Genomic DNA, 22,958 nt, shown 5'->3' with positions numbered 1-22,958 from the left:
TTATAAATAAAGCACGGGATAAAGTAAATAAGCAGACAGAGAAGTATACCCTGTAGCTCTGGGTTAGTAAATAACCAAGATAATCAATTAGTTCAACGATAAAGGGACATGGGACCCAAATGCTATGGATTCAATAGCAACCTTGGAATATAATTGTGACTTTACATAGTCAAATACCGGAAAGTGGACGATTGCAGATATTTGAAAAAAGCAAAAATGAAAGGCCATACAGGGCACTGGAGTATGTTGTACCCCGCCTTTGCTTTTTCCTCTCAAACATTGCACGTGTGTGCCCGACCATTTCCACTCTCTCCCTTTCTTTCCACAGAAAGATCCCGGCACTAAAGTCAAAACACACCTGGGCAGTTGTCCAACCGGCTTTTGAAATGCGGAAAGTCAAAAGAACATTTCCGCGCTATGAACTTGCCTTCTGGGCCGTCGTTGTGGCGGCCGCGATGCGGTGCAACTTCTACTACATTGTCACTTTGCTCAGCTTCTGTGCAACCCGTATGTACTGGGTGTTGTGGCCGTTGGCACGTGTCCCGGTACTGCCATGGCTGGTTTTGGTCTTCTTATCGATCTGGTGTCTCTTCCTTACCCCGGCTCACGTGGTCACTTTCACTCCTTTGGATCTTTGGACTCCATACTCGATACATACGCCATTGAATCCCATTGAGGTAGTGCATGATCCGGGTAAAAATGCGGTTGTTGAGTATGAAGATGCTAAAGTCTCCTCTGCTTGTCGTGGACTAACAGCCTATAGTGTCTTCGCAATCCATGGGCTTGGATCAAACCCTGACAGTGCATGGACATACAAGGAGAATGCAACAGAGATACGTTGGTTGAAAGATCTTTTGCCAAAGGAGCAGGGAATATCCAATACCAGAGTAGTGATGGTAAATCACCGAACTCATTGGGACGCAAATACTGTCGATGCAAGCTTCGAAGACCACGCGGAAATGATCCTCAACGAGGTCGAGAGTGTCCACAAGGTATGTGCCCACCATCCCAGCAATTTACGAGCGAAGATGTTGAAACATCCAGAGTGACCCGCAACGGCCAATTATCTTCATAGCACATAGCTTTGGCGGGCTGCTTTTGAAGCAGGTATGTTGCCCATTTTAGCCCTTGCTGGGTGCATTTCTAAGCAGAACATAGACTCTCCTTCTTGCAAAGCTGCGTTCCAGTCCGATTGCCGCAATGACAAGAGGTATTCTTTTTCTTGGGGTCCCTCATAGCGGCACTAAAGCAACATTCCTCGCATCTCTTCTGTCTTGTACAACGTATTGGCGCGGCTCTTCTACATCCTTGCTTGAGTATATGGCTCCTGACTCAGAACACATCAAAGATCTCGAGAAGAAGTTCTATAATGTCTATGCTCATCCCCACTCGAGTCAACCCCTTCTGCCGTACATATGCGATTTCCAGGAGATGCGATCGGAGAAAATCGGAAGACTTTCCCTAGCACCGGTACGTTTTCAGAGCTGCAGATCTAGTAACAGCACCTGACTGTGAAGCGAAATCAGACAGTTGACCGAAACTCCGGGAGATCTTCTCATGGAGACGTTGTACAGCTTGACACGGACCATCGGGGGTTGAACAAGTTCAGATCGCCTCAAGACCCGAACTTTCGGCGCTTCTTAAGGCATTTCATCATGGCATTCGAGACTGCAACAAGTGTGGGTAAATGTACAGTATTCAACCATGCAAATCGAAGGGTACCGAGTTGAAATGCTGATTTTACTAGCTCGATTTTCAAAAAAGCTCGGGCACAATCATGGGACCAAGGGGGTCTCTGCTGACCCAGGTGCCGATTTGAAAGAATATGACATCCCTTTCCAGTTGGATTTCTTCAGAAATGACAAATTTACTGGACGAACCGATGTCCTCGATCGCGTACATGAATCCTTGAGTCGTCGTCACGAAGACCACCGTCAGCCGAATTTTGTTGTTCTCCAGGGAATGGGGGGAGTAGGTAAGACTGAGCTGGCTGTCGAGTATGCGCATTTGCATCAGGAAAGCTATAGCTCTGTTTTTTGGGTTGATTGCTCAACAGAGAACTCAGTGCACCTCAGCTTTGTACGGATCGCAAGTCGAATCTTAAGACATTATGCGGGGAAGACAGCCGAACCGGCGACTCACAACGCTTTCGCTGCAAGGCTCGGGTTGAAGGGGCTGGTCGATGAGAAAGGCTTCAGTTCAACCCTGGACGAACATGCCCTAGACGTTGTGGAAGCAATGAGAAACTGGTTTGCAGAAAGTCTCAACAGAGAATGGCTACTTATTTTTGACAACCTTGACGATCTGGACGCGTTCAATATCATGGACTATGTTCCAAGAGCCGCGTGGGGTAGCATTCTGATAACCAGTCGCCGACGAGAATTCTTAAGCTACGGAACCGCCATCGAAATTTCGGAAATGAGCCCCGAGGAAGGCTTGAAATTCCTAACGAGCATCGCAAGGTTCGGTCGGGATCTCAACCCTGATGGTACGTCCTTCGACGACTCCGTTTAATGCACTGGAACTGACACTATTTAGAGCAACAACTAGCGTTAAAGCTATTGCAGTCACTTGGATACTTCCCTCTAGCCATTGAACAAGCTGGGGCATATATTTCGCAACGCATTTCTGACGACCCTGAGTCCTACTCACACGCTCTGGCAAATTACCTCGACTCATATGAAAGAAATGCCAAGATGCTCCTACGATATAGGCGGTTCTCTGGGGTCTGGAGCAACCGGAATGATTCCGCGTTGACAACATGGGAGGTTTCGTTCAATGCGATCAAACAAGAGAGCTCAGAGGCATCCGATCTACTTCAACTGTGTGGATTTCTTGCCAACAGTGACATTTTTGAAGAAATGTTCCGTCTTGGCCTCCAACTGCCTGCCAATGGTGAGTTCAAGTGACCAGCTGAAAGATCCCGTGGCCTGACTTCTCTTCCCCTAAGATACAACCTTCCAGGAATCAGTCTCCAAGCTATCGTCATATTCATTAGTAACCTTCAGAAGTGCACATGACGCGTTCTCCATTCATCCTCTGGTCCAGCTTTGGGTTCGAGAGCGTGTGACATTGGACGTTCAGCAGCGGTTAGCAAACGACGCTTTCCAACTGGTTGCTCGCAGCCTACGTCTCAAAAATGAAGAGAAATCTAGGGACTACACGGCATTTGAAAGGCGCATCATTCCCCATCTTGATAATGTTGTGGACAACATGCGAAGATTCCTGAGCTCCTTCACAACAGAAGTAAGCATCCGACCGCCTTCAAATCCCATCCGGCAAAGCCCACTGTCTCTTTTCTATGATACTATTGAAGGGTGGTATCTATGGGTCTGGGGAGCTATGACCGATATCTCAATTTTCGGTCATGGCTTTTTCCTTTCAGATATTGAGTCTTCAAGTGAGAAATGGCAGCTGGCGTACAAGCTTGGATCTACATACCGAAATCAGTTCCTCCACCAAAGCTCAGAGAGAGTCTACGGATGGGCATTCACCGAGGCCCGCAAACAGTTACACCAAAAACATCCAAAAACCCTGGAGATTGCAGGCGATTTGGCTTGGTCAATACATTTGCAGGGGCGATACCATGAGGCTTGGGACTGGTACAGCTGGCTTCTTGCTTCCCGAAAGAAAGTCCTCGGCAAAGACCATCCTTCAACACTTGGTGCTACCAAAGGTCTAGGCTCTGTATCAGAACACACAGGAAATTCCGAACAGGCCCTTCAGTTGTTTTTCGAAGCTTTTGCTGGGCGTCAGAAGAGGCTGGGGCGAAATGACATCTTGACGATACATGTCATGCAAGATATTGCAGGGGTCTTTCGATCTCGAGGAAACTACAGCGAGGCTTTGAGATGGTATGAGCAAATCCTTTCTGGGCAACAAGAGACGCTTGGTGCCACGCATACGGATACGCTCAAGACAATTCACAACATTGGCGTCGTTTCTTGGTACCAAGGGAAAAGCAAGGAGGCGTTGAGATGGCATGAGCAAGGCCTTTCTGGAGAACAACAAACACTTGGAGAGAAACACGCAGACACACTGGACACTATTCACAAGATTGGCCGCATCCTGCTTCACCAAGAGGCATACACGGAAGCGTTGATATGGTATAAACGAGCCCTTCCAGGGGAGCAAGAAATTCTCGGCGACAAGCACCAGACCACACTAGAGACAATTTACAATATTGCAGTTGTCTTTGAGGTGCAAGAAAACTACGAGGAAGCATTGGTGTGGTATAAACGGGCCCTTGCTGGAGAACAAGAAATGTTTGGGGAGACAAATTATTATACGCTCCAGACAGTTTCCAAAATTGCCGTCGTGCTTGGGAATCAAGGAAAGTATGAGGAAGCAATGGAATGGCATGAGCGAGCCCTTGCCGGACAACAGCAAACGCTTGGAGAAAAACATGAAGATACGCTGGACACTATTCACGACATTGGCCGCATCTTTCATGATCAAAGAAAGTACAAGGAGGCACTAAAATGGTATAGACGAGCCCTCGCTGGACAAAACCAAACGGTTGGAGAGAAGCACCAAGACACGCTATTGACAATTTACAACATCGGTCGGGTCTTCCATGACCAACGAGAGTATGAGGAGGCATTGAGATGGTATGAGCGATGCCTTTCCGGGGAACAGGAGACGCTTGGAGAGATACACGAGTTTACATTGATCACAATTCACGAGATTGGCGCCGTCTTTCAGGGCCAAGGACAGTACGAAGAGGCATTGAGGTGGTATGAGCGAGCACTTGCTGGGCGACAATTAACACTTGGAGAAAGACATCGAGCCACATATAAGACTCTTCATAGCATTCGCCTCATTCGCCTGGGCGGTGGTGGTGGATCAGATTTACACCAGATTTAATTTAGATAGGCTGAATTTGTCATTTGAGCAAAGCTGGCCCTCCATGAATGGGCCGACACAATCGGGGTATGTGTCCTGCCCAGGTGGGCAGCATTGCTTATATAATTCCCTGTACGTGCCCAGGTGCAGGTGCCCAGGTGATATTTGACTTATTACTCCTAACTCCGTATCAGGGCATTCCATCTCTATCGCTGCACCAAAATGTCGTAAGTGGCCTTTGGCCCCTTCTCATCTCCTGCGGTATTATCATAAGCACATCACCGGCAGAAGGCATGAGGCCCACGGGCCAACCTTGGAAGTAAAATATCTTGACACCCGTGTCAGAAAACGGTTGCTGAAATCGGTCGGACGATAAAGACGCGTTGTCTATAACAAGCACGTATTTCGGCTCTGGACACCCCCAAAGTGCTATACGGAGTAGACGTTGCCCAATCAATGATTCAAGGCGCACTCTTTGGCTTTCATTATTGGAAATACGAGAAATGTTGGTCCTGTATCACCGTCTTAAGCATGCGCTGGAGTGAGTGTCCCAACCAATCTTGGCACTTGGACTTGGGTGACGCCGGAAGAGGAAGCAGATCTTCATGCTGCGATCTTCCACGTACCTAAATGCAAGGCGGTGCTGAATAGCTGCAGATAATTAGACACCTCTCCAATAGATTGATCTCTCTGCAATGTCCACGTAGCTCGCAGATCGCGTGACTCCTGTGTCCCATTTTTCAATTTTGCTTTTCAGCAGCTGGCAAACCTACTCCGTACTTCCCAAATCCCTGTACCTTGTATCTCCTTTATCAATAATCCACATCTCTTGTATAAAGACATGGCTGCGAGAATTTCATCCTCTACGGGTGAAAAACGCGGTACCAAAATACTCGTAACGGGGGTGAGAAATACCCATCGGTTTTACTGCGCGTTTGCGGCCTCTAATTCCACCAATCTGAGAAATAGGCTGCAGGGTTCTTGGGGTCAAACTTGGTTGATTTCCTCCTCAAGAAGGGAAACACCGTGATCGGACTTGATAACCTCCAAAGCGGCTCTGTGCAGACTCAAGACCATTTGCAAGACCATCCACGATATGAATTTTTCAAGTGATTTATTTGATTTTCCATCTATGGCTTCAAATATACTGATCATTATATCAGCCACAACATTCAGAATCGCCTCCCGGATTTATCAAACGTTGAGCAAATCTACAATCTAGCGTGTCCAGCAAGTCCAGTCCATTATCAAAAAGATCCAGTCTCGACTTTGAGCACGTGCTTCATTGGAACTCAGAATCTCCTTGAGTTGGCAAAAGCAAGAAACATTCGAATACTCCACACCAGCACGTCAGGTAAGTCGAGAAAAATAGCGCAACGCCCCCTTCACCCTGTCCAACAACCGTCTGATTAAGATACTCCCACCCGGCAGAAGTATATGGAGATCCTTCCATTCATCCCCAGCCAGAACACTACTGGGGCAATGTGAACTCATTCGGTCCACGGGCCTGCTACGACGAAGGCAAGCGCGTGGCCGAGGCACTCTGTTACGCCTACAAAGAGCAATACGGAGTGGACATTCGCATCGCCCGAATATTCAACACCTACGGTCCGCGCATGGCAGCCAGCGATGGTCGAGTCGTATCTAGCTTTATTGCATCTGCACTTGCTGGTGAAGACTTGAAGATTACCGGCGACGGGAAGTCCACTCGCTCCTTTCAATATGTCACGGACTGTATACAGGGTCTCTACGCTCTTATGGAGAGCGGCTACGATAAAGGTCCGGTGAATATTGGGAACGATGGAGAGTTTACCATTCAGCAGTTGGCTGAGATGACTATCGATGCTGTTGCACAGATGACCGGTCGCTCGAAGGTTTCGATCACCTATCTTCCGCCCCTTGCTGATGACCCGGTTGTTCGGCGGCCGGATATTTCCCTTGCGAGAAAGGCACTTGGGTGGGAGCCGACTGTGAAGTTACAAGATGGATTGCAAAAAACCATTCAGTGGCATATTGACCAACGTGAATCGCACTGAAGCGAGTACATATCGCGTTACATATTGCCTCCCGTTTGATGACACGGGCGATCGGGAGTTGGGCGCCCGAGTACGACCGTTGATGATTATCAGTTTACAAAAGTCAAGCAAAGCCCCGGGGTCTATACTGCAAATTCATGAGATCAAGGCGAAAGATTGCGTATGTTGTACACTGTAACTTTCCGACCCGCCCTCACTCCCGAGGTTCGTCCACGGTCGGAATGACATCGTATCCATGGCAGTCTGGGATTAGGTCGCAGGGGTTTCTCTTATCAATAAGCTCTGTTCATGGATGGAAGTGATGGAGGTGATGAAAGACCGAGCCTATCGCGTTTATGCACAAGTCGACCGTGGGTCCGATAAACATTTCCTCTTTGGGATTAGCTTATCGTGGGCAACTATGAAGTCGTCGGAGCCAATTGTTGGATGCTGCTGCCGTCACCAATCACGGCGCTCTGGTCAGACCTCTTTTCAATACCCCAGCTGGAGCTCGGGCCCATGTTACAATGGCATTTGTCTATATATTAAGCACAGTTAACCCCGTCTTCTCTGTGCAGAGCAACTTCTCGAGATACTCCTTTCATTCTTCAGTGAAACACATACACTCGATTTACCATCTTCTTCACATATATCGAGTTAATCCTCATCATGGGCGACTATACACCAGATACCGAGACTGTCCACGTACCTACTTCGTCGGAAAAGCAGCTCGACAGCACCCCCGCGGAGCTGTCGAGTGGAGTCTTGTACCACCAGCTTCGCAGGGAGCCCCTCAACATCGTCGGTGGCAAGGGAAGCTACCTTGTGACTAGTACCGGGCTCGAGATACTGGATGCTACCTGTGGTGCAGCTGTTTCTTGCCTGGGCCATAGCGATGAACGAGTCCACGAAGCTATCATGGATCAGCTGAAGAAGATACCATACTGTTATTCTCTGTACTTCACAAACAGCGCCGCCGAAGACCTGTCCAGGCTTTTGGTTGACTCGACCGGAGGGAAGATGTCTCGCGCCTTCATCGTGAGCTCAGGTGAGACGATCTCGAAGTATTCTGCAGTGATGCCCGCAGCTAACAACAACGTCTTACTATAGGAACCGAGGCAGTTGAAGCAGCCGTCAAGATGTCGATTCAGTATTTCACAGAGCTTACTGTGCCACAACCTCAGCGAGTCAAAATCATCTCACGACAGTCATCCTACCACGGGAACACACTTGGGTCTCTTGCCGTCGGACACCATGCTTCTCGAAGAAGGATCTATGAGAGCCTCTTGTCCAAGAACATGAGTCATGTTCCACAATGCTATCCCTATCGGGGAATGAAGCCTCAAGAAACCACCGAGGAGTATGTGGCGAGACTAGCACAGGAACTGGAAGACGAATTCCAGAGAGTGGGCCCCAATACCGTTGCCGCTTTCGTGGCAGAGACGATGCCCGGTGCTGTGAGTATATTGATCGCATGATCGAAAGTACCATCTAACTATCTGACAGACACTCGGATGTGTTCCACCACTCCCTGGCTACCTCAAAGCACTCAAGGCAGTCTGTGAGCGACACGGCGCACTTTTCATCCTGGATGAAGTGATGTCCGGCATGGGGCGTACTGGCACCCTCCACGCATGGGAGCAAGAAGACGTCGTTCCTGACCTTCAGACAATTGCCAAGGGACTGGGCGCCGGCTATGCCCCCATCGCCGGTCTCCTCATCAACAAGCACGTGGTCGATACTCTGAGCAAGGGAACGGGGGCATTCGTCCACAGTCAAACATACCAAGGACATCCAGTCGCCTGTGCTGCTGCCTACAGGGTACAGCAAATTATCCAAGAAGACAACCTGCTCCCCAATGTTCGAGAAATGGGTGCTTATCTCGGCGAGCTTCTCCATGAACACCTCGACAATCACCCTCACGTGGGCGATATCCGCGGTAGAGGTTTGTTCTGGGCTGTAAGTCTTCCACCATTTTGTTGAAGTGACAAATCTAATTTTTCACAGATGGAGTTCGTTCAAGACAAACAAACCAAGGAGTCTTATCCGCCTTCCAAAGCCCTATCTTGGACTTTGCACGCAACCGGTCTCAAGCCCGAACATGCGATTTCTCTGATGCCTGGGAGTGGTGGAGCTGATGGTGTCAACGGTGATCATATCATTCTGGCACCCCCTTATAATACTACAAGGGATGAGGTTCGACTGATGGTTGATCGGACGGTTCGCGTCATTCAAGAAGTTCTGGGTGAGTGAAAGACTGAGTGCACACATACGGACGGTTATCGTGGCTTTTGAGAGGTGCTATGCTATATCCGAGGGCTATATGAGCCCTGAAGAGTGGATGGGGTTGATACTTGGTTCAAGTCTGGAGAACTGCTCACTTATCAAAGCAATCTCCACAAATAATTAAACTATTGAGATTACAGATATACTACCAAATATGATTTAAGTAGGCTCGAAATCCTTGACGGCATTCTTGAAGATCTGGCAAGGTATTTTTCATGATACTTGGTTCGTTGAGATGAGGACCTTCTATATTTCGAAAAAAGCCAGCAGTAATGCCCTGCTCTTACGGAGGCCTGAACCGAGCTCGGAGCTCTCGGAGCCATCGAAACCTTGGGAACAAAAGAATAGACTTCGTTCAGGAGGCAAAGTTGATGATCTATAAGACGGAGATATTCGTCCTAAAACAGAATAGTGCGGCTTGGCATGGGATTTCTCCACCGGGGCAGGCATGTCAATCTCACTCCTCACCCTTTCGCCATGCATTCTAAGTTCTAAAATGGCTGGCTAAGCCGACTATCTGATGGTACAAGGATGGTGCATACTCTTCCTATAGGATGTTCCAATATCGGTGTTCTAGTTGGAGCCGAAGAGCCACTGCGGAGATTGTTCCGTGGTGGCTTCAGGGCTCATTTTTGGTTTGGAACTACGGAGATATACGGCCAAAGGAAGAAGTGATCGTCTCTTGTCAAATCTCGATGCGTACGAGTATACGGAGTATAAGTATGATTGCATGCGTGTCTTCCTGGCAGCCTCACAAATATCTTCCTCCATTTCAATTTACTTCTTTCCCGGAGCTTCTCGACAATGGCTTCTTCTCAACAGTCCTGGCAAAGCATTGCCAGCTCCAAGCAGGAGAAACGCTGGAGTTTGATCCCGGAACAATGGAGGCTATCTGAACGATATTCATTGGGCTCAAATGTTATGAATGTTCCTGAAACTTGTGGCATCCTGACGGCGACTGAGATCGAAATCAGTTCTCACGATGCGGTGCAAATATTGAGCCTGATTGCAGACGGCACATACTCCTGTGAATCAGTGACGGTGGCCTTTTGCAAGCGCGCTGCAATTGCTCAGCAGCTGGTGAGTTTCCCACTGTCAGTGAAAGAGCATGTACTGACGATTTTCAGACAAACTGCCTTACGGAGATCTACTTTGAAGAAGCTGTCGAGAGGGCAAAGACGCTGGACGCCCAGCGTCGCGCATCCCCCGAAAAAACGCTCGGCCCTCTTTTCGGGCTTCCAATCTCCATCAAAGACAGCTTCAATATCAAAGGCTCGGATTCAACAATCGGCTTCGCTTCTTACGCCAACAAGCCGAGTCATGAGATGGGAAAGCTCCCAGAGCTCCTTCTGGATTTGGGTGCTGTGATTCACTGCAAGACCAATATCCCACAGACTATGATGACCTTTGATTCCGATAACAACGTTTGGGGGCGGACGCTTAACCCGCATAACACTGCATTTACTGCAGGTGGATCCAGCGGTGGCGAAGGCGCTCTCGTTGCCATGGCAGGGAGTGCTATTGGTATTGGTACCGACATTGGAGGCTCTATTCGAATCCCAGGTCATTTTAATGGGGTATATGGCCTGAAGCCTACCAGCGACATTGTCCCGTTTAGCGGACAGGCATTCCCCATTCATCCGGGGATGCCGATTTTTGCTCCATCTGCTGGACCGCTCGCACGATCCATGAGGGACTGCCGATTCTTCGTGCAAGTGATACTAGAGGCAGGTGCATGGACTCGCGATGTTACCTGTGCCCATATATCATGGACCCCAAACGATTCAGAGATTCAAAGCCGAAAACTCCGCATCGGCTTTGTCAAAGATGATGGTATTCTAACCCCTACGCCTCCGGTACAAAGATCGCTTCAGGAGGCTGCCGACAAGCTTGAGGCTGCTGGGCATACCATAGTCCCCATCAAATTGCCCCAGGTGGCGGAGATATTGACGACAGCCAGGGAGTTCTTCACGATGGATAGTCTCAAGGTAAGTCTCAAGAGCAGCTTCAGCATATGTCCCTTTTTGCTGATATGTACCATTGTATAGTTTACCAGAGCACAAATCGAAGCAAGCGGGGAGCCATTCACTCCATCGGTTGTGAACATGGGCCTCTTGCAAGACCAAGACCATTCAATTTCATTTGATGATCTACAAAGATTGCGCGGTGAACGATTCGTTCATCAGCAGATTTACAACGACATGTGGCGAGAAAACAGACTCGATGTGATTTTGGCCCCCGTGTCATCTCACACAAGTCTACCGCACGATCAAAGCAAACACCTCAGCTATACCGTCTTATGGAACTATCTGGACCACCCCGGTATCTCGATCCCTTGCGGGGCTGTAAAAAGCACGGACAGTGTGGGCGGAGCCGCAAAGTACGGCGCCATTGACGAGGAAGTGTATGCCTCTTGTGAGTTATCCTCCACTGCCTCGTGTATTTCCGCCCACGCAATCGCCGAGCATACCTTGTCTCTCCTACGGCCATGGTATCCGCTCTTATCGAAGAATCCAGGTTTGGATGGCATTAAACTGTCTCATATTCATGGACACTATCAATTGCCTGGTCCGACGGAACAAAGCCCCCGTGCTGAAATATGTCTCAATATACCCACATTTCCTCGACCGTGCTCTTGGTCTTTGCTGTACACTTCTCCCTCTCCTTCACGACCTTTGTTACCTTTTCACTTGTGACCCAGCCTTCTACGCCTCTATCAAGATCGCGCTACAAACATGGCAACCAACTCTACCCTCCGATTTCTATACAAGCTACTCCCCCGCAGAAGTTACCATAATGCTCAGTCAAGCCCGCGTCTACCCCGACGCCGCCCTTCTCCTCCATCACCGCCTAAAGCATCCATATGGGAGTCTAGAGCCCCAGTCACAGGAAACGACAATCGCAAAGGCGCAATCTATTCTCCATCAGCTCGCCGCCTGTTTCGCGGCCACAGGACGATACCCCTTTATGACTTTCTTCCCATTCCTCATGTCAGCGCTAGAATTAGATGGTCTTCATGCACAGGATAGATGCGATGTCCTTGCAGCTATTGATACCAGATGGCACCCCATTTATTCTGCGTTCCTGGTGAGCCTCAGGAAGATCATCGTCCATGTTTGGGCGGTTCGTGACCGGGGCGGAGTGATATCTTGGAAGGAGGTAGTTGATAGTATGCCCGGACTGTTTTTCCTACCTTGAATTCTGGTACTGCTTAAGTATATATTCTGGATGAGATCTTGTGGAGTATCTTCAGACGAGAAACCGCAGTGAGCCATTCGAGCCATCAAAGTTGCGAGAACTGGTGGAGTGCTTCTGCAGCTTGGCTTCACTAGTCATCTCCCTAATGCACCAAAGCTAGTGCCGCTATCTCCAGGGCTTCAGGGCTAATGGTGAAAGTGGAGCATATGGCATGCGTGATTCGGACGGCCTTTTAATATATCCAGCCAAAAGGTTCACGGAGTTGAAGTGATTGGTTATGTAGATAGCAGTATATAGTACTCCGAACTTGCATATCAACTCCGGACGAACGATCAACTTGGAATTTTTCGCCGCTCCACTGAATTTCGTGATTTGATGCCGGTATGACATGGCGCTATTCCTGTTTGGGAAGCCATACAGCACCCTCATTGGTTGCCGATCAGGTGACCGGCCTGGATGCGAAGAGATACGCGGGGAAACAAGACTGAAGCTGCTTCCAACTGACATGTCTCAATAACCTATAACCCTCGACTAATATGCGAGGTGAGAGGCAATCACGGTCAAAAACAGGTATCTCTAGCGCCATCATTAGCGTGATCCACTTGCTTACACGAACAGGGTGTCTACAATGTAGACAAAAACATAACAAATGCGACGAGCATCGACCAACATGCTCGTCCTGTGCTTCGAAAAGCCTGAAATGCACATATCCATCGGGTCTGAAATGGGCGCAGCCGACTCAGCCCATGGAAACGAGACATAAGCCTCGTGCCAGACAAAACCGAGTCACGGAGCAGAGTCTGGTTAGACAGCCCTCCGCAATCTTCACAGATACCCGTTTCGAATCTGCAGAGGAGAAATCCGCATGGGAATACTGTATGTGAATTTATGCTACACAGACGAGGTGTAACTACCTGACACAGCACTCGTGCAGACGTAAGGATGGTCTCATCAAACGTGCCAGCCCAAGACGGCCCAGAGAATCCCTACCGCCAACTCTCAATCCCAGCACTCTCATCACCAATCCTCCTCGACACAATCGTCTGCATATCCACCGAGCACATGCTCAACTTCGGTCTCGCAAGCGTCGACCTCGCAGCCAAGCGCCAGCAACGAATGCTCCGAACTCTAGGCCAAAAGCTCCTCAGCATCGACAGCCCAACAAACCGCGCCACGGTAGTCATCGAGAAACCCGAACGCGAAGCACTAATGATCGCAGTCGTCTTGCAAGGTATCGTAGTCGCTCAATCCGCCGACGGAATCCTGGAACCACACGTCAAATGTGCATCCTGGCTCATGCAATCCCTCGGCTACTTCGAGACCATCCCACCGAATCCAATCGCGCGCATGGCCGTGCAACGATACGGGATGGTTGATGTCATGCTCGCCATCTCGCGACAGCGAAGACCCTACGCACCCCAGCATTTCATCCTAAGCCAACCGGACGCGCGTGTCTGGGATGAGACCGAGCCTTCATTTCACAAAATGACAGGCTGTCCGCAGCCCCTGATGTGTTTCCTCGTCCGCATTGCACATCTGGCATGTGACGTGAAGGAGAGCAGGGAAAGTGTGCTCGGTGAGGCTTTCAGACTCGATACCGAGCTGAGAGCTTGGGGATCCCAGTACACGGGTATTATACCATCGACGTGTGATCGGGAGCTACTAGATATTCTTACAGAGTGTTTTTACTGGACTGCGCATCTTTTATTGGCGCGACGGGTGTTTCTGGACCAGACGTGCTCACCACGCGTGCAGTTTTTGGTGCATGTGTGTTTTCGATTGATGGATCATTTGGCGACGGGGTGTGGGCCGGATTCGTCGCTGCCGCAGCCTTTTTATCTTGCGGCGAGGGAGGCGGTGTCGCCGGAAGATCGGGCTTGGGTCCGACAGAAACATGCGTCTATGACGGCGTTCTATCGGGAGCAGCAGCGGAACGCGGCTATGGAGCTGATTGAGCAGATCTGGGAGACCACTGATGCGCTACGGGAGTTGGAGGGTGGGGCTGTGAAGTTGCAGGGGCTCTCTGTTGTGGATGAATTTGTTCAGACACTTGATCGGGGGCGAACTTTTTCATCTTCTAACGCATTGGCTACTTTTTTCGTTCTTTGTTTTTCTCTACGGAGTCACTTTGGTGACCCTCGTGGGTGCGATCGGAGGAAGATCCACAGCAACGAGGTCGGGCATTGGCATGTAAATAATGAAAGATACGGTATGTCGAATTGGATGATTCGTGCATGCAGTAGTCGAAGCAAAATTGAGTGGGCACCGACAAGGATAGGGCCTTGGGGAAACCTCGGAAGGGGATACTAATCGGAATGGGTATATCGGCGGCTGGGCCAGGATATACAATATCAGATCTATACTCCGTACTCCGTACATATATTATGCCCGATCGCTACTCCTTGCAACCTGTCGCTCTAAAATTGAACATACTGAACATGATCCCACCAACAACGCAGTAGATCCTTCCGGCCTCAACTCGGAGTATAAACCGAAGAAGGCCCAAGAGCAGTCGGGATTTGGATTGACAGGTCATCACACTGCCGGCAGCCAATCATAATCATCGGAGCGGCGGGTACCTGAATGTCCAATCCACGGGACTGCACGTGTAACTCTAAGCTTATTGGCCGAGGCCACTGGATGAGCCCCTGGACCCGTGGACGACCAACAGTGGCTCCCAGGGACCCCATTGCCGAATCAGGGGGAACTATGGCAGACTTTTTGCTATCCTGACACACAGCCCTGGGCAGATGAAGTCGATTTAATTTATTTCATTGATCGAGACCACTGGTTTCAGATTCCCCGCGAAAATCTCACGTGTTCGTGATCTAGGATAAATTTGTCCGGAGCATCGTCTTCAGTATTGTCTTAGGGGGAGGAGATAGCGCGGAGTAGTCGATGGGAGAGAGGGGGCGTTTGCCGGCTGTGGTTCGACGCCACCATTCCCATGACAGGCTTCTCCTGAAGTGTTACAGAACGTTGGACAGAAACAAATAATAATGCAAAATACGGAGGACAAAATACAAAATGCAAAATACAAAATACCCCCAATTGTACGAGTCGAGTAAGGGGAGATCACGTATGGACTATTCCGTACCCCTCTCTTCAATAATGTACGCTTATTGCTCCAGACCTCCGTGACGATGGCTTGGGTACATGCAGGTCGAACGCAGGGGCCCAAATCCGGATTTGCGTTGATCAGGCAGGATCTGTGGTTCTGGAGGGGGGGCCCTAAAAAAAGAACGGAATCGAGGCCTTGAGAGAACCAGTAAACGAGAGAGAACCAAAGTCCAGAGAAAAGAAAAAAGAGAGGGAAAAAAGAAAAAAAACAATGGGGGGAGGTCCACGAGGTGCCAATAGTGGGAATTGCTTTGCACCGCAGAGTTCCTTGGTCCCGTTCTCCATGCGTAGTCAGCCATCTCCTGACTTCTTCACCCACCTCTTACTCTCTTTTCTCCCCTTCAGCCTTTTGCCCAATTTCATTCGTTTCTTGTTTGAGGTCGTTCGTTTCATTCTTTCACGACGACCGTCTCCGCTCTTTATTCCTTTCGTTTTTACCCCGAGATCGGCTTCCCCGTTCCCGCCTCGTTGATCGATTCAACCTGGGGTGCGATACACTCAATATATTGAGTGCACACAAATCCCCTGCCCTTCTTTCCCGCTGCCTAGGCCAGCCTTCTTATTTCCCTCGTTTTCTGGTTTTGTTGCTGGACGCCTCTGCGACGCGCCCTTCACCCAACCTCCCCCCAATCTCTGACGTGGACGCGACCCGATCCTTACGCCAGTCTTTCATTCATTACATCCTCTCGCGCCTGAGGCTGCTTCGAGAGATCATTTAGACCATCCATCTGTCGCCATACAACCACATCTACCCTCACCATCTGTCGACCGGATCGTCACTGTTTTGCACATCTTCTCTTCGATCACGAAAAAAAAACAACAATCTCACTACACACCAAAAAAAAAGCCTTTTGAACATCACAAACACAACACCGGCATCGCGCGAGCTTATCCGTGATTGTTTGGAAACATGTCCTCGTTGACAGACATGCATTACCCAACCGGCGCATCCGCGCCGGCCTCCTGTTCGCCGCCGGACTCGACCCCGTCCCCCTCGACCTCGAGCGCCACGGCCCAATCTTCCGCGCGCCGACCCCCACGCAAGAGCACCTTGACCCAGCAGCAGAAGAATAACAAACGCCAACGGGCTACTCAGGATCAACTGGTCCTTCTGGAGGTGGAGTTCAATAAGAACCCAACCCCAACTGCGGCCACCAGAGAGCGCATTGCATCGGACATTAACATGACCGAGCGTTCGGTTCAGATTTGGTTCCAGAACCGGTAGGTCCTTCAGCTCATGCTTACACTAGTGATCGTCTTTACTGACTCAACAATAGCCGTGCTAAAATCAAGATGCTGGCCAAGAAGAGCATTGAAACTGGTGAAGGGTGTGATTCCATTCCTGAATCTATGCGCCATTACCTTGCGATGCAGTTCGACCCAAACAAGCCGGGGGCAAGAGACCCCTTCGGCCGCGCCGGTGCATACGGTCCCCCTAGCATGTACGCGAGTGAAACTAACCCATCTGGCAAAGTCGGTACGTTCTCACCTTCCATTCTCTCACCTGCTTTGATATGTTCAGTACGCTGACTTGGTTTCAGTCATCTCTCACTTCACTTGTCGATCCTTGACCGTCGGCAGCTGGCGGCGCATTGGGCAAAATGCCATGGACCTGGTTGTGTTCTACTCGCCTGATAAGGCGTGCATGACCTACTACATCAACAACGATGCTGCCGGCTACAAGATCGAGTATCCTTTCGCCTATATCAAGAACATCACTCTGGAGACTGGAGATCCCAACCCTGGCCCCAATGGCGCGCCGCCTCGACCAGGCGGTCTGGTCGTCGAACTGAACCGCCCACCGCACTTCTACATGGATTCTTCCAACTCTGGTGGCTTCTACCAGTGTGGTGATTTCACCGAAGAGCAGCAAGCAAGCCAGATCATGGTTCATCATCTGGGAGGCCATCCCAAGGTCTTGAGCGTTCAGCTTGCCAAGCTGGTGTCCTTGGAATCTTTCCAAAACCGCCTGGCTTACAACAACAACAGCTTCGCGGCCCCGCCAGCAATGTCCCCGCCATTCATCCAGCGACCTGCCTCGCAGCCCAATCAGTTTGCCGTATCCCCTTACTTGAACCTGTACCAGGACAGCAACCACTTAGGGTTCAACATGCCACCAGCCCGCGGACACAAGCGCCAACGAAGCCGCTCCGTCCCCGTCGCTGTGGACATCTCGACTCTCCAAGGCCCCATGTCTTCCTTCCACGTGCCACCACCTCCCCCTCCTCCATTCAACCACACTGAGGCGGGAATCTATGCTCCCGTGCCACAGTCCGTCCACCACCTCCCTACCGACCTTCGAATCGATACCCAGGGATACGGACTCGATTTCCGAACAAACCCAATGTCCGCCACGACCACCGGATCCCCATCTGACTTTGCCAGCCCGATGTTCAGCAGCGCCGGTCAAGGCGACTCCACTCCTGTCGCCAACATGCCACCGCAATTCAACTTCGTCTCCGGCGGATCAACGGAGCCCTCGACAATGGGCTCCCATGCTCCATCCCCTTACTCCAGCGTCAGTCCTGCGGACCCATTGATCGCCAACCACTCCCCGCCGCTGTCAAACATGTCGCACGGTTCATCTGACTTGTACGGCTTCTCGCACGATCAGCAATCCGGTTTCGACGATAGCCTCTCCATGGACATGTACTCGAAGCACCAAGTCAACTTCGTCTCTCACGAAAACCCTACCTTTGAACTACCTATGCACGGCCTGTCCCATCCCTCGCCGGGAATGGGCGACTACAAAGATTACGCCCATGACATGACCAACCTGGATGAAATCAACTCCCAGGGATTGCCTACTTCATGAGTCATCATCCATGAGCTATCAGTCTGTCTTCTCTTTTGTCAATTGATGTTTCACGGCCTTTTCTGGAGTGCATGTGGCGCTTGTGCTGGGGTTTGGGATTTTGGGTTTGCTTTCTTCTCGTTCGTTCGAGTCTTGACGTTGGGCAAAACCCACCACTCGGACGACACGGTTTTCGTCTCGCTGGCGATGGCTTGGCGATTTGGGTTTCTTTTTCTTCTTGCGTGACATACCCTTGTGTCTTGTATTAATACCCTTTCAATTCTCTGGGGCCGGTCCTAAAGCGTTTTTCTTCTTCTTCTTTTCCTCCCCTTCTTCTTACTGTTTCCCCGGCTGCTCCGGTTGAAAACAGTCTTTTCTTCGCACCCGGTCATTTTTTACCCTTTTTTTGCTCTTTTTGATTCTCTTCTTTGATCTCTGACCGGGACTTTGATTTTTCTTACGTGGTTATGCCAAACAGACCGACTCGGACTGCGACTCCATTCCTCTCGATTTTCCTTTTTGTTATTTTTTTCCTCTTTGGTTCGAGTGGACGATCAAGTCCCGCTTCATTTTGTGGTTACAATGGTCTTTCTTCTTGGAGTCAGTTTTGCACAGCGGCCCCTTCGGCACCTGTTTGGGTCCGACAACCAGCGCAGAGTTGTGATATTTTCTGCACGTTTGGTGGTACACGACATTGGGGGAATTTACCCTACGCTCTGAATATCAGTCCATTTTGTATCGCATTCCACTTCCAGTAGAACTTCATTATCGGTAATATGCTATCGCTATCAACAGTGGGTATCTAATATATTACATTCAAATTCAAGCCTTCTCCCATCCTTTCGGCAGAGGTGCCTCTACTCCCCTCCTCCGCAAGAACTTTTCAATCCAAACCTCCATCTTCTCCAACACATTCCGCTCTGGCTTTCCCTCCTCCCCAATATCAAATACTCCTTCCTTACACCACACACTCCAAGACCCCATCATCCCAGCCATTAGCACATCCGTCCCCAACCGATCACCTACAACCGCAATCTCATCGGCAGATTCAACAACACCCCGTTCTTGGAACCACGCCACAACCTCCTGCCCACAAAACGGTTTCTTCTCCGTGCCAGCCGGAAGCCGAAAAACAGGAATCCGTAGGTGCGCAAGCTGTCCTTCTAGATCTCGCACTTCGTTATCGAATGTGCTGTGGCTGCCGGCGCGATTCGACACAATCAGAATAGAATTTGGATTGGTGGATGTTTGAAAGGGGGATGTTGGGCTGTTGCGGAGGGCTGATAGCTTGGATAGGATGTTTGGTGGGAAGGTTGTTGTCTTTGCGGCGCAGAGGGTGTTGTCTTTATCCAGTACCAGGGCGCGGATTGAAGGTATGCGCTTGGGGGCCCCTGATCCTGATCCTTTGATGAGATGCGGGCCAAGGTTCTCGGGGAGGTGTGTGAAAGTTGGGATAGTGAGGTGAGGGAGGAATTGGGAGGGTTGTTTGAGGAGGGTTTGGACGGCGTAGTTGAAGCCTCTGAGATTTGAATTTGGGGATCCGGCCATGTTGGATCTTGAGGAACTGTAGAGCCCAGCTGTGCTGATGGTGTAGGTATGTAAGTGTATTATTGTATGTGCATTTGGTGGAATTGGTGGAAATTGTAAAATTGGTGAAGTTGGAGGTGGATGTTTGGTGAGGACTCAAAGCGGAAAGATTGTTAGCCGCAAAACTCACCTCTCTCTGCATCTCCCGTCCCACCATCCACCACCTCCTCACTCCACTTGTTTCCTGTTTGCGAGGGAAGCTTTCTGTGGTTCAATTCTCCTTCTTTTAGTCTGCTTGATTCTCGAATCCCCGTCACACACTCGCCAAAATGGGCAAGCTCACTTCCACGATCGGTATCCCGATCAAGCTCCTCAACGAAGCGCAGGTGCGTTACCTCCCCTCCAAGCGATCTCTGGGATCTTGAATCTATCGCAATGCTATGCCGCATTGCAAGATGATATGACTAGCTGGAGTTCAATAGTGTGCGACAGAGAGCTAACGATTCAGTAGGGTCATGTCGTGACTCTCGAAATCACATCCGGTGTCGTCTACCGGGGGAAGCTTTTGGAAGGTGTGTGATCAAAATACCCCGATGTGTATGGGACGGCTGGTTCTTTGAGAAGGGTCGATCTACAGAGCCGAGGAAGATCTTTCGTCGCAGAATGAAATGCTGACTGCTCTCCAGCCGAGGACAACATGAACGTTCAGCTCAAGGATATCACTGTGACCGCCCGCGACGGCCGTGTCTCCCATCTCGATCAGGTCTACATTCGCGGCAGCCACGTGCGATTCTTCATTGTCCCCGACATGCTCCGGTACGTTTCTGATAACAGCAGCCTGGTCAAGGCGATGCTCGATGCTCGATGCAACATACACGCAGTGCAAAGCTTTTGTCATTGGAATACCCGCTAACGGATCTTTCTCATTTCTAGTAATGCTCCCATGTTCCGTTCACGAGGCCAGCGCGGGCGCGGTGTCGGTTTGGCGCGTGGTAAGGCCACTGTGCAGCGTGCGCGTGGCCAGCGCGGTCGGGGTTGAATGTGAAAGAAGTCACAGTTATAAGGCCTCGCGGACTCCGAGTGGTTGGCGTTCTTCTTTTGTGTTTTTTCTTTGGTCAGGGTAAATCTATTCGGGCTTGGTCTTTGCCGAGTCTTAAAATGTCGGCTTTCAGGAGCTTCGTCTTATCATCGTTCAATCCAATTATGAATCAATACCCGACATACATTCGCCGATGGGCCGAAGCCTAGCTTTTCAGTTTGGGATCTGGGAAGCTATCTATATGTGGAAGTTATCAACGAGTCTGGATTGGGCTGCAAGGTGCCTACACTCGACACCAGGAGCTTATACGTAGCACCATAACCGATAAAGTCCAAAGCATATCCTGTGCAATCTAAATACTCTGAAATATCTTGGTTCTAGAACGATTGGCCATAACGTAAACCGAAAAAGCACCTGGCGCTATGAACAAACCCACTGCCAACCGTTTTTTTGGTGCGGGGAGCAACTTTCCGCTTCACCACACTCACTACGAACGTCGACCTATATCTCGAACATAGAGCTTGCCAACTCCCAATCCACGAGGCCAATATTTCCCTTAAGCGCCCCCTATACACAGAACCCAGGCCCAATCGCCCCAAATGGCCTCTTCATCAAACAACCCCGCAGCGCCAACGACAAAGCCAAAAGCCAAAACCATCTCCAACCCTCGACGCCTCCTAATCCTCTCTCCACCAACCCAATCCCTCACAATAATTCCTCCTCTCCTCGATTCCCTGACCGGAGTCCCAATCACCAACCCCCCACAACTAGAGGACCCAGCAGCCGCACCCTCTTTCGCCGGCTACACAACTCACAGTCCCCTCCGCCTCGAAACAAAATACTACAACACCGAAGTCCCAGTCTGGGTCGATGAGATCCCTTTATCAGACACGAAAGAACAATGGAAGACCGACTTTCTGAGTGAAGAAGCTCAAATCGTGCGCGAGGCTGTTGGCGCATTACTTGTTTGCGCTCATGCGCCTGAGACAGGTCCGCCGAACACGGATTCAAATGATCTTTCGGGGCGAGAGGATGTTCGCGCATTGCGCGATGTAATGCGCGGTATCGGCGCTGTGAAAGAGAAGATTGATGAAGATCGTGGTGGTGTTGGTGATGTCTCTGGTGTTTTCGTTCTGGTAGGGCCTAGGAAAGTGTCTTCTAGCTCGGGATCGAAAACTACTTCGAATGAGTCGGATCTTGGGGGTGATTTGGGTGATGATCTTGGGGATGTGGTGCCGTTGTCTGTTAGCTGGTGGGAAGATCAATTTTATGATATGGGATTGCTGGGGTGGGAGGTTATTGAGTGGGATCCGAAAGAGGGGGGTGAAGAGACGAGGAATCAATATGGAGGTTTGTTGCTCTATATCTGGATCTGGATTATACTCGTGCTTATGCTGATATCAATATTATTAGAACGAGAGGGTATGCCGAGGATCAAAGAAGTTCTCGAGACCCATGACTGGACTATGACCAGTGCTGAGATTGAGGATGATTCCGATGCTGAAGATGATCTCGAGGATAAGCTCTTGGGAGTGAGCAACTCTCGTGGGTTTGGTAGTGAAGTCCATGAGCTTGAGCGTGAGATGTTTGGCTTGCGCATGGCGATTGAGCGTGGGGGTGGTGATGGTGCAGATGAGGATGAGGATGGCCCCAATGCTGACGATGGCGAGCTCGATGTCGAGTCTATGGAGTCGCTAATGATGCGTATGCAGACAATCAGAGGTATGATTACCGGTGGACTGATGAAACCATTCCATTGGAACTTTGCTGACTCGGGTTTAGATATGGGGTCTGACCTGCCCGAGGCCGAGAGGAAAAGATTCGCGGCCAAGGCGATACAGGATATCATGCGCGAGCTGTGATATGATTGTTTCGATCAATGCTAGGATTTATTCTGAGCAGTTCTGATAGATGAGCACCGGACCTATACACTCATGTGCATCAATATTTGAGCTTGGATGAAATCGCAATTCAGATTAAAGACGACATTTCAACGGACACGATGCTATCTGTGATGGTCTCGAAGCCCCACCATAATCTTGACCTGGAGTGTTAGGACCTTGGGAACCTTGAAAGCCGTGGCTCTGCCACGGAACACTCGATTTCCATCGAGCTTGCGATGTATGTGGACTGT

The 22,958-nt window shown here is 50.0% G+C and overlaps 9 protein-coding genes across 9 annotated transcripts; 8 read left to right on the top strand and 1 right to left on the bottom strand.

Moving 5' to 3' along the window:
- Nucleotides 1-386: 386 nt before the first annotated feature.
- Nucleotides 387-4,866, top strand: N7506_012015 (uncharacterized protein; the record flags this gene model as incomplete). The annotated part of the gene is made up of 8 exons (XM_056961306.1): nt 387-712; nt 764-992; nt 1,045-1,107; nt 1,159-1,470; nt 1,518-1,683; nt 1,748-2,488; nt 2,539-2,895; nt 2,999-4,866. 8 exons carry the CDS (start codon nt 387-389, stop codon nt 4,864-4,866), a joined length of 4,062 nt encoding a protein of 1,353 aa, XP_056805840.1.
- An 820-nt stretch (nt 4,867-5,686) lies between these two features.
- On the top strand, nt 5,687-6,881 carry N7506_012014 (UDP-glucuronic acid decarboxylase family protein; the record flags this gene model as incomplete). The annotated part of the gene is made up of 4 exons (XM_056961305.1): nt 5,687-5,749; nt 5,815-5,954; nt 6,009-6,199; nt 6,277-6,881. The coding sequence occupies 4 exons, from the start codon at nt 5,687-5,689 to the stop codon at nt 6,879-6,881; spliced, it is 999 nt and encodes a 332-aa protein (XP_056805839.1).
- Nucleotides 6,882-7,529: 648 nt separating this feature from the next.
- N7506_012013 (uncharacterized protein) lies at nt 7,530-9,113 on the top strand (the record flags this gene model as incomplete). The annotated part of the gene is made up of 4 exons (XM_056961304.1): nt 7,530-7,908; nt 7,971-8,317; nt 8,367-8,819; nt 8,868-9,113. 4 exons carry the CDS (start codon nt 7,530-7,532, stop codon nt 9,111-9,113), a joined length of 1,425 nt encoding a protein of 474 aa, XP_056805838.1.
- An 837-nt stretch (nt 9,114-9,950) lies between these two features.
- N7506_012012 (amidase) lies at nt 9,951-11,194 on the top strand (the record flags this gene model as incomplete). Its single annotated transcript, XM_056961303.1, has 2 exons — nt 9,951-10,226; nt 10,274-11,194. The coding sequence occupies 2 exons, from the start codon at nt 9,951-9,953 to the stop codon at nt 11,192-11,194; spliced, it is 1,197 nt and encodes a 398-aa protein (XP_056805837.1).
- Nucleotides 11,195-11,942: 748 nt separating this feature from the next.
- Nucleotides 11,943-14,299, top strand: N7506_012011 (transcriptional regulator family TF; the record flags this gene model as incomplete). Its single annotated transcript, XM_056961302.1, has 4 exons — nt 11,943-12,269; nt 13,079-13,220; nt 13,279-13,966; nt 14,023-14,299. 4 exons carry the CDS (start codon nt 11,943-11,945, stop codon nt 14,297-14,299), a joined length of 1,434 nt encoding a protein of 477 aa, XP_056805836.1.
- A 2,075-nt stretch (nt 14,300-16,374) lies between these two features.
- N7506_012010 (homeobox domain-containing protein) lies at nt 16,375-18,279 on the top strand (the record flags this gene model as incomplete). The annotated part of the gene is made up of 3 exons (XM_056961301.1): nt 16,375-16,685; nt 16,742-16,941; nt 17,006-18,279. 3 exons carry the CDS (start codon nt 16,375-16,377, stop codon nt 18,277-18,279), a joined length of 1,785 nt encoding a protein of 594 aa, XP_056805835.1.
- Nucleotides 18,280-19,080: 801 nt separating this feature from the next.
- Nucleotides 19,081-19,806, bottom strand: N7506_012009 (phosphatidylglycerophosphatase; the record flags this gene model as incomplete). The annotated part of the gene is made up of 1 exon (XM_056961300.1): nt 19,081-19,806. The coding sequence occupies one exon, from the start codon at nt 19,804-19,806 to the stop codon at nt 19,081-19,083; it is 726 nt and encodes a 241-aa protein (XP_056805834.1).
- Nucleotides 19,807-20,114: 308 nt separating this feature from the next.
- N7506_012008 (putative small nuclear ribonucleoprotein SmD3) lies at nt 20,115-20,824 on the top strand (the record flags this gene model as incomplete). The annotated part of the gene is made up of 4 exons (XM_056961299.1): nt 20,115-20,171; nt 20,297-20,357; nt 20,472-20,601; nt 20,719-20,824. The coding sequence occupies 4 exons, from the start codon at nt 20,115-20,117 to the stop codon at nt 20,822-20,824; spliced, it is 354 nt and encodes a 117-aa protein (XP_056805833.1).
- A 599-nt stretch (nt 20,825-21,423) lies between these two features.
- Nucleotides 21,424-22,686, top strand: N7506_012007 (adaptin-binding domain-containing protein; the record flags this gene model as incomplete). The annotated part of the gene is made up of 3 exons (XM_056961298.1): nt 21,424-22,174; nt 22,238-22,546; nt 22,607-22,686. 3 exons carry the CDS (start codon nt 21,424-21,426, stop codon nt 22,684-22,686), a joined length of 1,140 nt encoding a protein of 379 aa, XP_056805832.1.
- Nucleotides 22,687-22,958: the final 272 nt, after the last annotated feature.

This window comes from Penicillium brevicompactum (assembly GCF_028827555.1).
Source record: "Penicillium brevicompactum strain IBT 35665 chromosome Unknown utg000009l_segment0_segment0, whole genome shotgun sequence".
Taxonomy (NCBI): domain Eukaryota; kingdom Fungi; phylum Ascomycota; class Eurotiomycetes; order Eurotiales; family Aspergillaceae; genus Penicillium; species Penicillium brevicompactum.
This window is presented reverse-complemented; position numbering and strand designations above follow the sequence as displayed.